At 43.1% G+C, this 13,264-nt stretch overlaps 1 protein-coding gene across 2 annotated transcripts in view; it reads left to right on the top strand.

Moving 5' to 3' along the window:
- DYNC2H1 (dynein cytoplasmic 2 heavy chain 1) overlaps positions 1-13,264 on the top strand; it is a 1,541,159-nt gene that overhangs the window by 409,508 nt on the left and 1,118,387 nt on the right. For both annotated transcript variants that reach the window (XM_069202358.1, XM_069202357.1), the window contains exons 35-36: positions 232-455; positions 6,810-6,925. In XM_069202358.1, coding sequence (XP_069058459.1) covers positions 232-455; positions 6,810-6,925 — 340 coding nt within the window. The remainder of the gene's footprint in view (positions 1-231; positions 456-6,809; positions 6,926-13,264) is intronic.

The raw sequence follows: 13,264 nt of genomic DNA, 5'->3' as shown, positions 1-13,264 counted from the left end.
CCTTGACACATTGTCTCCGTTCAACCTTTACAGATTTTATATGCTGTAATTTTATAGTTATGTGTATATTACTGATGGGTGGGGTTTAGTTTTTGTTTGTGATACAGTAGAGTTCAGATGTAGACTCTTTAAGGCCTGAGTACTTCACCAACCTTTTTTTCTGTTATCACAGACTTAAATATCCCCAGAAATTTCCTGTTCGTGTTTCAGATGTTCTTTTTTTAATTGCAGGTTGATCTTGATTCAAATTCAGGCATTTTCATCACAATGAACCCTGCTGGAAAGGGGTACGGAGGAAGACAGAAACTGCCTGATAACCTCAAACAGCTTTTCAGACCAGTTGCCATGTCCCGTCCTGACAATGAGCTCATTGCTGAAGTGATCTTGCATTCTGAAGGTTTTAAAGATGCTAAGATTCTTGGACGAAAATTAGTGGCTATTTTTAACCTTGCCAGGTAGATATTGATTCTTGTTAATGTTGTCACACACTCTGCCTCTCTCGCTTTCTCTATTGTAGTTGCATACTTTTTCTGTCTCTCCTGCCCACCTCGCTTTTAAACTACAAGACATATCCACACGGACACATGTACGCGCATTATAGGCAATAGGTTTGACTTTTTTTTATAATATACTACTTGAAGCACATCGTCCAAGCACACATTAAGGTAGAAAACACCTGCATGCAAATATGCAGTGTGACATATCTACGGACATCCATGCACACGCAAACAACACAGTTCCAGCCACTCTGCACTTAGAGCAACAGACATAAACAGACTCATGGGCAGATGCGTAACTACATCCATTCACATAGACACACTGGCTGTGAGATGCGTTATATTGGTTGCACATAAAGTATGTTATGGTGCTCTAAATCCAATTCAAAGAGGTAGGTGTGACAGGAGAGTGCAGAGGGCATGACAAGAGACAGCAAATGAAGGCAGGTGCCCTGTGAACTAAATGCTTTTAACCGAAGTGAAGTGGTAGTTGGTAGCTGACATTACTCGTTTGGTTGTCAAGGATAAAGAAGGAGATGATGATATGCTACAAACGAGATAAGAAGCGAGCAGGAGAGGGGTATTAAGTATAAATCAAACATGGAGGCTAATAGGACAGGAAAACTTAATTTGCCACACTTAGGGATAGTTAATGATGCCATGACAAGTCAGTAAGGGCGAAGTACTCATGTCAATAAACCAGTGCAAAGAGACGGACACAGAACAACAGCAAACATGCATGTACACATGTGGTCCCAAAAGCCCACATTATGATCCGACAGCATCCAAGCAGACACAGAAGGCTGTGGGGGTATAGTCTGTGTAAGTATCAGGCCCCCTTGTTTATCCTCCAGTGGAATAAGTATAGAGTGACTGTTGGAAGCTGTCTCTCTATATGATGCCCTACTACGAAGTACACTGTGCAGAGATTCCAGTGGATAACCAATTGGTTTGCAGAGGCAAAAGTAGATAGGATTAATGCTCTATTCTGTGATAGTGTGGATGAGCAGTTGGGCTTATTATAGGGTAGTGCTAACCATTTGTTGTACTCACAGAGGCAAAAATGAGACACAAACTCAAAGAATAAATGCATGACCAATTTAGGAAAAAACACTTCTTTTTATATATACTTTAAACCCAAGAACTTTGTTATAAGGTAAGTACGTTTTCAAGCATAAATACTTTTTAGGTTAAAAAATCGACAGTGCAATTTCAGAGTTCTTCAATGTTAACCTATTGGAGGAAAACACAGTCAGCAAACAAGCACTTATTGAGGACTCACTGTACCAATCTTGTAGACTTAAGGTAAGTACTGGGCAAGGGTCAAGACAACACCAACAGGTCACTCGAGGCAGCACTGACAGCATCCAAGAGGATGCTGCAGAGGTGCAGTATGTGTAGGGTGCCCAATGTATCTCAATGGGGATTTGTTTCCATGGATTTAGGCTGCGGCAGGGGGAGCGCAGTCGGGGGCAAGCAACAGGTAGGTCACAAATGTGGGGTGCTCAGGGACGTAGGTGCACCTTTGGTCCTCTTTTCCAAGGTCCAGAGGTGACAGATGCAGGGGTGTCCTTTGAGTAGGGATTCCTAGTTGAGGAGCACTCAGTGGCTGGGGAGTCCTGTCGTTTGAGTCTGCAGGCATCGTTGAGGAGTCCAGGAGGGATGAAACCACAGTGAACTAAAGTTCAGAGGAGCCAGGATATGTCGTTGTCACCAGGGATCCACTTCAGCTCAGGCTGGTGGCGACCGGTGCAGTGGTTGCTTTAGGTGTTGGGTTCTCCCGCTGTAGTAGCAGCAGGAGAGGGGGCCTGCATGCAGAGGCTGCAGGCAACTTCAGGGAGTCCAGGAGAGGTGAAATCACAATGGACTTGGACTCTGGACAGCTGGAGGGGGACCTTGTTAGTACTGGAGGTCTACCCCCACTCAAGTCGGTGACGGCGGGATCAGTGGTGACTTCATATGCTGGGTCTTTGCCGTTCTGGAGGCTGCAGAGTCCTTTCTTTGGAGTTGGTTTGGAGAGCAGGTCCACTGTTTAAGCATTTTTGAAGGCAGACAGTCCTCCCAGGTTTCTGGAGGTTCACCTGCAGGACAAGGTGTCTTTTTGGTGCAGAGTCCGCCGAGGAGTGATGACAGAACGACGGGGTTGGTATCATGCCAGCTGCTTCTTATTCTCCTCTTCTGCAGGTGCGTCTCTTCTTTGTCCTTTTCTTTGTAGGTCGTCAGAACCTGAGTTCTAGGGTTCAGGAGTGCCACCTAAATACTCAAGTAGTGTCCGGTTTTAGCCAGTGGGCTTACCACCTTTTGGGTGACAGCACCCTTTCTGTGACCACTTCCGCTGGTAAGTGGGCATAGCCCTGGCCCTATTGGCCTAATCCCTTTCATACAAAGATGGATAAATTTAAAAAGTAGTGTCCACTTCAGTTTGTCCACCTTAGGGGTGGGACTGGCATGAAGTGGGCACACTTCCTAGTCTGCCTAATTTTCCCACCTGTTCTGCCGCCTAAAGTAGGGTCATGGCAGGAGGGTCCATAATCTCCGCCATCTGGAGAGACCTGCTTCACATTACAAAGGCAGCTAGGCATTTGAAGCTAACTGTCCTGGAATGTCCATCCTGCCTGGGCGAGATGCTAACAAATCCACCCAGGTCAGGCTTTTGTCTCTGGCCCTCAAGAGCTCTGGGTCTCACCTTTGGGGTCCAGAAACGTGTCTAAGGTGGCTGAACTGGTCAGTACCAGTCATGCAACACACTAATAGCTGGTAGGTTTTCAGGGGGCACATCTAAGGTGCCCCCTGGGTCTCTTTATTAATAAATCCAAATATCCCTCTTTTCAGTGAAGCCATCATGTAGCTGGGAAGCTCGCAGTGACCAGTGTCCAGCATTTGTATTTAAAGTGGCTTCCTTGTTCACTTACTATGTCTAAGAAACAACAGAGACATAGCAGGGGCATGCCTGTTCATGCATGTGTGCCCTCACATGTGTCCTGTTGCATCCTGCCTTAGGGGTGACTTACACTTGGCACATGCAGTGGTAGTGGACCTGGCCCACAGTGGTATGTAACGGGACGTGTTTTCAATTTTACCTGTATTAGCACACACAGTCAACAATGGCGGCACTGTGTGGGTTTGGTGAAGGGGTCCCTGGTGGTGGCACAACTGGTGCTGCAGCCCTCATGGACCTTCCTCGGTACCCTAGGCCCTGGGTATCATGGGTACCAAATACTAGGGACTTAAAGAGGGTGCTAAAGAGTGTGCCAGTTGTGGAGAACAACTGAGCAGTTTTGGGTGAGAGCTCTGGCACTAGGGACCTGTTTAGCAGGGACCCAGTGCACTTTCAGTCGAAATCACATCAGAAACCAGGTACAATGTGGGGGCTAACCATGACAAAAAGGGTCCTTTCATACAATGACAGGAGAATATGTCTAGCAGAACGTTTGGTTCCTCTCGTCAATTCACTCGTGCTGATCCACTGTAGATTTAGTACAGAGTTTGGACTGCAGCAAGAGGATCACTGGTAGCATATATCCATGTTTACTGACTAATACTCACATGTACATATAGGTGGCTAGGTTGCATGACCTGGTATGCCTTGTGAGGAGTGTATGTACTGACCTGGTTGCAAACTGAGCACCAATGCTGAAGAGAAGGAGATAATACTGAATACAAACGCTGAAGATAAGGAGATAGGTACCTTTGGGTCCCAATTAAAATATACATTTATCACCAGGGTATAAGGTAGAGAGGCTCATGTACGTTCTTGTCAGATTGTCCACAAAATTTAAAGTGATAAAGTAGAAACATTTGAGCTGCTGCTAGTCTGTTCTCAGGCAACTTGGCTAATTCCTACCTGCATGGAACAATGAGATGAAGGGAAGAAAGCTGTCTTCTGAGAGGCACCACCTTGTGAAAGGACAAATGTACTTTTGAACTTGACTAAAAACCTGTCTTTCCCATTGCTAGAAGTTTGGGTTCTCTTATCTTAAGTTGTCATCTGTTATTCACTAGCTTCTAAAGTAGGTCAGACACAGACATTGAGCCCCCTGCTTGTATCACTGATAGCATCAATCAAGATTGAGAAAGAGTTTCCTGATATTATCACTGAAAGGAGCATAATCAGGTGCAGGAGGGGCGTGTCAGGGTAGCAGAACATACTTTACCCACCTAAAACTTCCCCATGTCAGTGAAGAGGGCAGAATAGGGACTACACTTAAAATAAGTATGCACTCATCACGATCTCAGACGTTTTCACAAAGGATCTCAAGTTAAGCTAATAAAGGAAGACCAATCTATGTTTCTTTTTCTGATGGATGTTCTCCATTGAAAACGGATTTCAAGGTTTAAAATATTCAATTATTTATGAAAAAGCTTTGAACAAATGCGATCAAGCTTAATTTCTACATAGTGTCTTTTCTCAGCTGCAGGAATTTACTTTTGGATACGAGGGATTAGACCCTTATAGCAGTTTGAATGGCAAAGGATCTACAGTTATCCAGCCTGATTACTAAGCTATTCAGTCAACCACTCCTGGGCATAAAAGGCCTGCTTGAAAGCAGTTGTAACAGTAAAGATAATGACTATCCGTTTGGAAAAGCGACCTATTCACTTGGCAGTCTGTGTACTGCCAAGCCACCATGGAACAAGATAGTTCCCCATCACTCAAATCCTTCAAAACACATTGCTAATTAACATTCAGAAAAGATAATTAAAGTGAACAGTGATTTATGGATGGCAGAATGAAAGCCCACCATCTGTATATTCTCTGTATTCCCTGTATTCTCCTCTGGGCAAGGTTTACATTGATTCCCTAGTTGGTATCAATCTTTTAGTATGAAAATACAAAACTGGTGTCAACATTATTCTCGCTGCACAGTTTGTTATGATTCATTCTTTTAGTTGGTCTCACAATCAGTCCTCTTCATACCCTCTAAGACGTTCCTAGCCAGGATAATTTGAGTAAACGTCCTAACTAGCAGCGGGCTAGGTTGTTCGCTGTTTCTTAGGAGACTTATTAAACACTGCTTGCAGTGAGTAATCCTTTCCAGTTGTTGAGATCTTGCCAAACTCTGCGGACGTTCTTCTGTCTGCATCTTTTTAGGCTCCAATAATTTAAGTGCTGCTAAAAATGCTACTGTTTGTATCATTCTACTGCTGTTGCACCTGTAGTGTTTCCCGACTCCATGGATGATTCTAATTAATTGTCTTGTAAGACCAGAACATTTGAACTCTTGTGTGGACACATATTGAAGCATCTCGTAAATAATTTTTAAACTCCTTTGAAGAAGTAAAACATGAAGGGTCCACTCTTGAGTCACAATATTTTTAGCATTACTTTTTTGTTTTGGGCTTGTGTGGGAGTAGGAAACTAGGATTATTTTTATGGGGCGGTTTAGATGGGGAAGCCCTGTATTTAATATTCTTCCTGCTGAGCTATGACAGTTGTAGAACTAGTTTTAACAGAAGACTGAAACATTTTATTAATTCATATTTACATAGATGACTGGTCAGTTTTAGAGAGTTTTAGTAGTTTAAACATAGACAAATGTAGTCAATTTTAGACAGCTTTCCTTTGAAACGGCATAATTCCAATTTTGGGAGCATGAGGGCAATGATCATTTGTATCATGATTCTCCTTCTTCTGATTTTCATTTATCACGTTATACATGTCGTGGGTCAAAATCTAGCCAGAAAATTTACCCTCTGCATCCCCAGCATATCCATAAGAAACTACGGAAGGTAGCTTCCGGTTTCAGCATAACTCTTTGGCTGAGCAAGATTATTAAATTAGTCCCATTAGTATCGATATGTTTATATCTTGAGTGGAATATCACAAGTAGGTTTCCTGTATGTCTTCTCCGTTGATCAGCTAAGTTTCCTGCTTCTGGATAGGGCACAAGCTGGGTTCTCCTGATTAGAAATTGTCTTAAAAATCAGTAACTACTACTTTTTTTTTTTTTTTTTAATTTTTTTAACGAAATACTAGCCCTTGGAGTGTTTTATTAAACTTTTTCATTCACATGTTGTGCTGCGCCTTGAGAAATTGCTTACATGATATCCTTTTTGTTATGTTACTTACATCGGTTATGTTATGGTGGTTCTGATTTATTGGACGGCATCATTGCAAAATATTATGGCATTGTCTTGACTTAGAACTTTGGTATGTCCATGTTGATAGCAAGCACTATGGTCACGGTTACTGCATTGTGCAGTTCTTTAGACAGTTTAATATTTGTATTTTTGATATGTAAACCTGTTTGTTGAACTTTGCTCTAATTTGCCTTGTGAACCATAATATAAACTCGTAATGTTCCAATGTAGGGAACTTTTGACACCCCAACAACATTATGACTGGGGATTACGTGCTTTGAAGACTGTTCTTAGAGGATGTGGAAATCTTCTACGTCAGATGAAGAAAAATGGAATGAAGGATGAAAGTAAGTTTCATACTGTAATATGCCAACCTGTGAGCACACCTGAGGTTTACGGTTGTTGTGGCTACCTATCCTTGAATTACTTAAAATTACTGAATTGTTTAAGATGGCACAACATTTGGCTATATTTGTCATGGTAGGCATACCCCTCAATCAGATCTAAATGTAAAATTTAGCTCAATGTACTTAGATTCATGCTGGACAGAATGGCAACATGTTGTGATGTGTGCTAGTTGGTGGCAATGAAAATCACTTAATGTGTTATACTTAGATGTAAATAGTTCAAATATTCTACCGGAGCATGATTGTGACTGTAAATGATGTGTAAACAGGTAATATTGTATTTATTTAATAGTTTTATATAGAAATACTCACTGTGAGATATGAGAGTGTGTTAAGTTATAACATAAACGTGACAATAAGGATCCAAGGGTCAATCGAGCATGACAAGAACTAATGAAAACAAAAAGAGAGAGGAGGAAGAGGCGGAAAGCCAGAGAGGGGAGAATGTTGAAATTTGGTGTGGGAATAGGTGTGGAAGTGAAGAGGAAGAGGGAGTGTGTGTGGAGGTAGGTGATTAGGTAGACAGTGGGTGGATGTAGGTGGAGACAGTAAGTAGAAGTAGGAGGAAATGGGGACAGGGAAAGGGTGAGGGTCGAGATTGATGAGACAGGATGTTGTTATAATGTGCTAAGTTGATATATTGAAATTGGTTAAAGTGTGCGACATGGGGATGAATGATCATGCAGTCCGAACTGTGCACAACAGAGCCTGGTAATGATGCATGAACAGGCTTGATGGAAAAGTTTACAAAGTGTTAACTGAACATAATGATCACAGATAAAGCAAACTGTTTATAACGTGCTAGCTAATTATAATAGTAACTGTTCTTCAGATGCTAACCTTAGACGATGGAAATTGACCGGAATTGATAACATTGTTCAGGATGCTGTGGCTGAGTATAATAGAAAGAGGTTATGATGTTCTAATTGTGCATGATTGAAATTGCACTTGATATGCTAACTGGAAATAATGGAAATTTCACATCATGTACTATGAACATAACACTAAATGGCCATCATGTACTAACTGGCTGTAATTAAAATAAGCCACTACATTCTAAATGCTTAATGAAAGGTGTAGGAAAGTGTTCTCTTTCTTGGCATGGTTACCCCTATTTTCTGCCTATTGTCAGTGTGTTTGACTGTGTCCACTGGGATCTTGCTAATCAGCACCCCAGTGGTTATGCTCTCTCCTGTAAACTTTGATGACCGTACCTTTTTCCTCCCACAATTGGCATACTGGTGCCCCCCGTGTAAGTCCCTTGTATATGGTACCTAGGGCATTGGGGTACCAGGGGATCCCTGTGTGCTGCAGCAGTTATTCTGCCACCGATAGGGAGCTCATGCAAAGGATTCTGCATGCCTGCCATTGCAGTCTGTGTGAAATGGGTCCATGCATCCGTTTTCACTACAGGTCACTGAACCAGGTCACTATAAGTCACCCCTATGGTAGGCCCTCTCAGCCCAGAGGGCAGGTTGTAGGTACCTGTGTGTGAGGGCACCACTGCACTAGCAGAGGTGCCCCCACAGACCCCAGGCCCATTTTCCTGGACTTTGTGAGTGTGGGGACACCATTTTACACGTGTACTTGACATAGGTCACTACCTATGTCCAGCTGCATAATGGTCACTCTGAACCTGGGCATGTTTGGAATCAAACATGTCAGAATCATAACTCAATACTGTTCCAAGTATTGGAAGTATGATTCCATGCACTCTGGGGGCTCCTTAGAGGACCCCCTGCATTGCTACTACCAGTCTTACAGGTTTTCCTGGGCACCCCAAGCTGCTGCCCCCACTCAGACATGTTTCTGCCCTCCTGCTGCTTGATCTGATCAAGCCCAGGAAGGCAGAACAAAGGATTTCCTTTGGGAGAGGGACATAACACCCTCTCCCTTTGGAAATATGTGTGACTGGCTTGGGAGGTGTAGCCTCCCTAAGCCACTGGCATGCTTTAAAGGGCACATTTGGAGGCCTCTGTGCATAAACTAGTCCACACCCGTTCAGGGACCCCCAGACCCTGCTCTTGCACAAAACTGGACGAGGGAAAGGGGAGTGACCACCCCCCTGTCCATCACCACCTCAGGGGTTGTGTTCAGACCTCCTCCAGAGGGTCCCAGGGTTCTGCCATCTTATTTCCAAAGTTGGCAGGGAACTTTGGGAGCATCTGGGTGGCCAGGCCAGGCAGGAGACGTCAGAACCCTGATAGGTTTTTACCTGCCTAGGTGACCAATTCCCCTTTCAGGGCTATTTAGGGTCTCTCTCTTGGGTGGGCCCTCAGATTCAGCTCGCAAGATTCCAGCAGGACTCCTCTGCAACCTCCACTTCAACTTCTGGCCTCCGGAACTGCGACTGGAACCTCCAGGACCCGAAAAAGCTGCCTCCAAGAAGAAGAAGTACTCTTCTGCAACATTGTTTCCAGGGCTTCTGCCAGCAATTGCAACATTTCCACCGGCTGTACATCCACTGAGGGCAGCATGTCTTCAGTCTGCACTAAAAGAAAGAAGGAATCTCCTGTGAAGTGAAGGAGTCACTCCCCTACATCCGCATTGACCTGCTTCAACGGTGACCGGCTGCGTGGATCTCTTCTCATCCTGAGCTGCGTGGATCCTGCACCACGGGTGGTGGTCCGGAGTAGTCCTCTTGGTCCTCTCTACCAGCTGTCCAACTTTGGTGGAGGTAAGCCCTTACCTTCCCATGCAGAACAGTACCCATGTGCACCGTATCTCTTGCAGGTACCAAGGCTTGTTTGCATCTCTTCCAAGGGTCTTCAGGTGGCGTGTAGCTCCAGCACTCCTTCCTGCGATGCACAACCCCCTCTTTATGGTTCTCCTGTGGTGTGGGATCCCTTTCTGTAGTGTTGCATGGGCTATTCTGCAACTTCTCTGTCCTCATCCTGTGGAACTCCTGTGGGTGCTGCCTCTGCTCCTGTGGACGCTCTGTTTCGCTGAGTGTCCCCTCTGATTCCCCCTCCTGGGTTGAGTCCTCCTGGGCCTTGTTGGACCCAGGCAGCACCACTTTTTCACTAACCACAAATCTGCCTTTGCCATGGCTTGTTGGCGGAATTCCTGCTCTGACACCTGTCTGCAATCTTCACTCCAGCGTGGGACATCATCTGCATCCATCAGGAACTCTTCTCCTGTTCCAGGGCTGCAATGCTAACCTGTTCTTCCTCACAGTCGATCAACTCCTGCAAGTACATCTGGGTGGGTTGTAACTCCTACTCCTCCTGGACTCCACTGATATTTTTGGACTTGGTCCCCTCCCTTCACAGGTCTTCTTCTCCAGGAATCCACCACTTTTTTTTGCAATCTTGTCTGGGTATCTACTTTTCTTCTTTTTCCTCCTTTTGGGTGGTTTAGGGAAATTCCAGTGATTTACTCCTGCTTTCCTGGTCGCTGGGGGGTACTGTTTTACTTACCTCTGTGGTTTCCTAGTACTCTCAGCTCTCCTCTACACATTCCACTTACCTAGGTGGGGGTCCTGTGTTCACATTCCATTTTTTTCAGTATATGATGTGGGCTCCCCCTAGGGTCACTATTGATTATTGGTATTTGCACTGTTTTCTAACGTTTTCTATGCCGATTTCTGATTGCTAGTGTATTTATTTGGTGTATTACTTACCTCCTATTGGAGGGTTGCTCTTCTAGTATTTTGTGGTATTGTGTTCCAAAAATAAAGTACCTTTATTTTTGTACAAGTTAGTGTTTTCTTTCATTTGTGTAAGTGTTGTGTGACTACAGTGGTATTGTATTCGCTTTGCATGTCTCCTAGATAAGCTTTGGCTGTCCATCCACAGCTACATCTAGAGAGCCTGGCTTCTATACACTGCCTACACTTCACTAAGAGGGGATAGCTGGACCAGGTGTAAGGTGTAAGTCCCTTAGGTACCCACCACACACCAGGCCAGCTTCCTACAGAAGGCAATACTGATTTGCTTACTAGTCGTAATAGAAATTGGCTTTAACTTACTAACTGAGCACAGTAGAGACTGACCATGATATATATATATATATAAATTGTGCATGATGGAAAATGCCACTCGTGGTAACTGGGAGTAATATCAGCTGTCCATTAAATTATTACTGGTAGTAATGGGAGCTATCTATACAAATGTTCTGGATGGTTATAATGGAAAAGATATGCTAACTGGGCTGGGCATACAGTACACTGTCAATATCCTAACTGAGTTCATTTGGATCCAGGCTACTGAATTCAAAGTTGGAATAATGGAATATGCCAATAGTAAGCAGAAATGGTTTGCTTACTTGATATAGTGGAAACCAGCCATGAAGTGCTACTTATAAGTAATGGAAATTGGCAATGATAGGCTAGCTCAGTGGTCTCCACCATGTTGCTTGAGAGCCCCCTAAAATGTCTGGAGGAGACATCAGGTGGCTGAAACCTTCTGGAGAACGAATGAGAGACAGAAAGAGAGACTCAGAATATCATATCTCCTCCAGCCATCTTACTGTTGCAACTGCAATTCCACTACTGTTCTGTCAGGCTTTGTGTGTTCTTTTGTCAAGGCAGACCAGGCAGTTTAATGTCCGTATGAAACCAGCAAATTATCTTTATCCTTGTGTAATTGGTAAGTGAAGGAATGAATGAGTGAAATAATTTATAAAGCTTGACAGCTGCTCCAAAAGAGTGTCCTGTTGCTACAAAACAAAGGTACCTCTGCCCAACTGATAAATTAGAGAACAGAAAACATCCAGGTTTTCAACAGTTTACTAAATTGCATCTTTTTGCTGGTATGGTGGTTGACAGGAGATAAGTTATACCAGGCCTTAACCATCAGAAAGGAAAAGGATTAACCTCCCTCTCTGGTACACCTGATGATGGGCCTCTTAAGCAGATGGACATCCGATGACCTCCAGGTCCTAGGCACAGTACAGTGTTAAATACTCTCTGTGAGATATTTGGGGCTGGAATTGTAGAAAGTTCTTGTGGATCAACTCCTAGAACTTTCAAAAAGGCCTGTTGTTGTACAGGAAGCTAGTGAATTAGTTTAAGATGGTAAGATATTGACAAACGGTGAGGTATTTATAAACACAAATTGTATGCCCTGTCAGGATTATGGAGTCTTGTAAAATCAACTAACCAGATAAAAATGTAAATAGCAAAGGAACAACAAGGCTTTTATAGGACATAGTAAAGTGTGTTATGTGTTAGAGACTTCTGCCTGCAGATCATTGGCTGAAAACTGTAAAGTGCTACCTTTTTATAACTATGTAAACTTATAAAACCCTGCCTGTTGCATCTTGGTTAATTATGGAATTGTGAGTTCGATTTTTGTCTCAAATCAGATTAATTGCTATGCAGTGTATAAAACAGCATCTATAATCCAGGATCCTGGTTTTATAAGGCTAAATATAAATCGATTCTTAATCCTGAGAAATAGTGGAACCTTTTAGTAGCTTTCCCTGAGAGGCTATTAAGAGATCTGCAAAATGTATGCAGTGGCGGCAGCTTGAAAGGCTAGAAAGCAGAGTATGCGTAAAGATGCATTACGTAAACGTACATGGTGTGATACTGTGGCACTATGGAAAACTGAATTGTGCATAGATTCCAATGTAAAGTCATATTACACTCTACCAAGTTCCATAGTCATATTGGTTGACTTTGCAAAGAAATGCAATATTTGTCACAGAACCTCAACAACTCAGTTGAAGAGAACCTTGAAAGCCCTACACGGGTAGCCTTTTATAGTCTATTCTGAGAAATGTTGCTGAAATAATACAATTAACTTGCATAATTTTCCACTATTTTATTGGAACTTCCCTGAGGAGAATATCCTACAACTGTTTTATAAATAACGGTGCTAGCATAATGACCTTTCAAATGTTACTTAGGGGAGAAACCTCCAAACGTCTGTGTAAATTAGTATTTCAGTCAAGACTAGGGTGTGCTTCGAACTGCAGCAGATGACAACACATATTCCAAATGTGTATGGGGAGAGCTATCAGCTTCCTTGTAAATAACTCTTTAATTACACCCAATTTAGAGCAGTGTTTGTGGCCCATCGTCCTTTTAAATAATTCTTTCTATATGATTCAACCTTTTCTTGGTAGGAACTCATTGGCACTGTAAATTGATCTCTACATCAAATCAGTGTTAATGGACTGCATTGAACTTTAACATTCGGTTTACCACTAAATTGTCAAACCAACATGGTTAATTACAGCTAATATGTATTCTTTATGGATGTTATGTTATTACAGTACTAAATCACACTTCAGAGCGGGGAACTTTGGAGATGGGTGGGATACGAGGGGGGG

Source organism: Pleurodeles waltl, chromosome 8, assembly GCF_031143425.1.
Source record: "Pleurodeles waltl isolate 20211129_DDA chromosome 8, aPleWal1.hap1.20221129, whole genome shotgun sequence".
NCBI lineage: Eukaryota > Metazoa > Chordata > Amphibia > Caudata > Salamandridae > Pleurodeles > Pleurodeles waltl.
The sequence above is the reverse complement of the archived record's forward strand: the minus strand, read 5'-3'. Positions and strand labels throughout refer to the sequence as shown.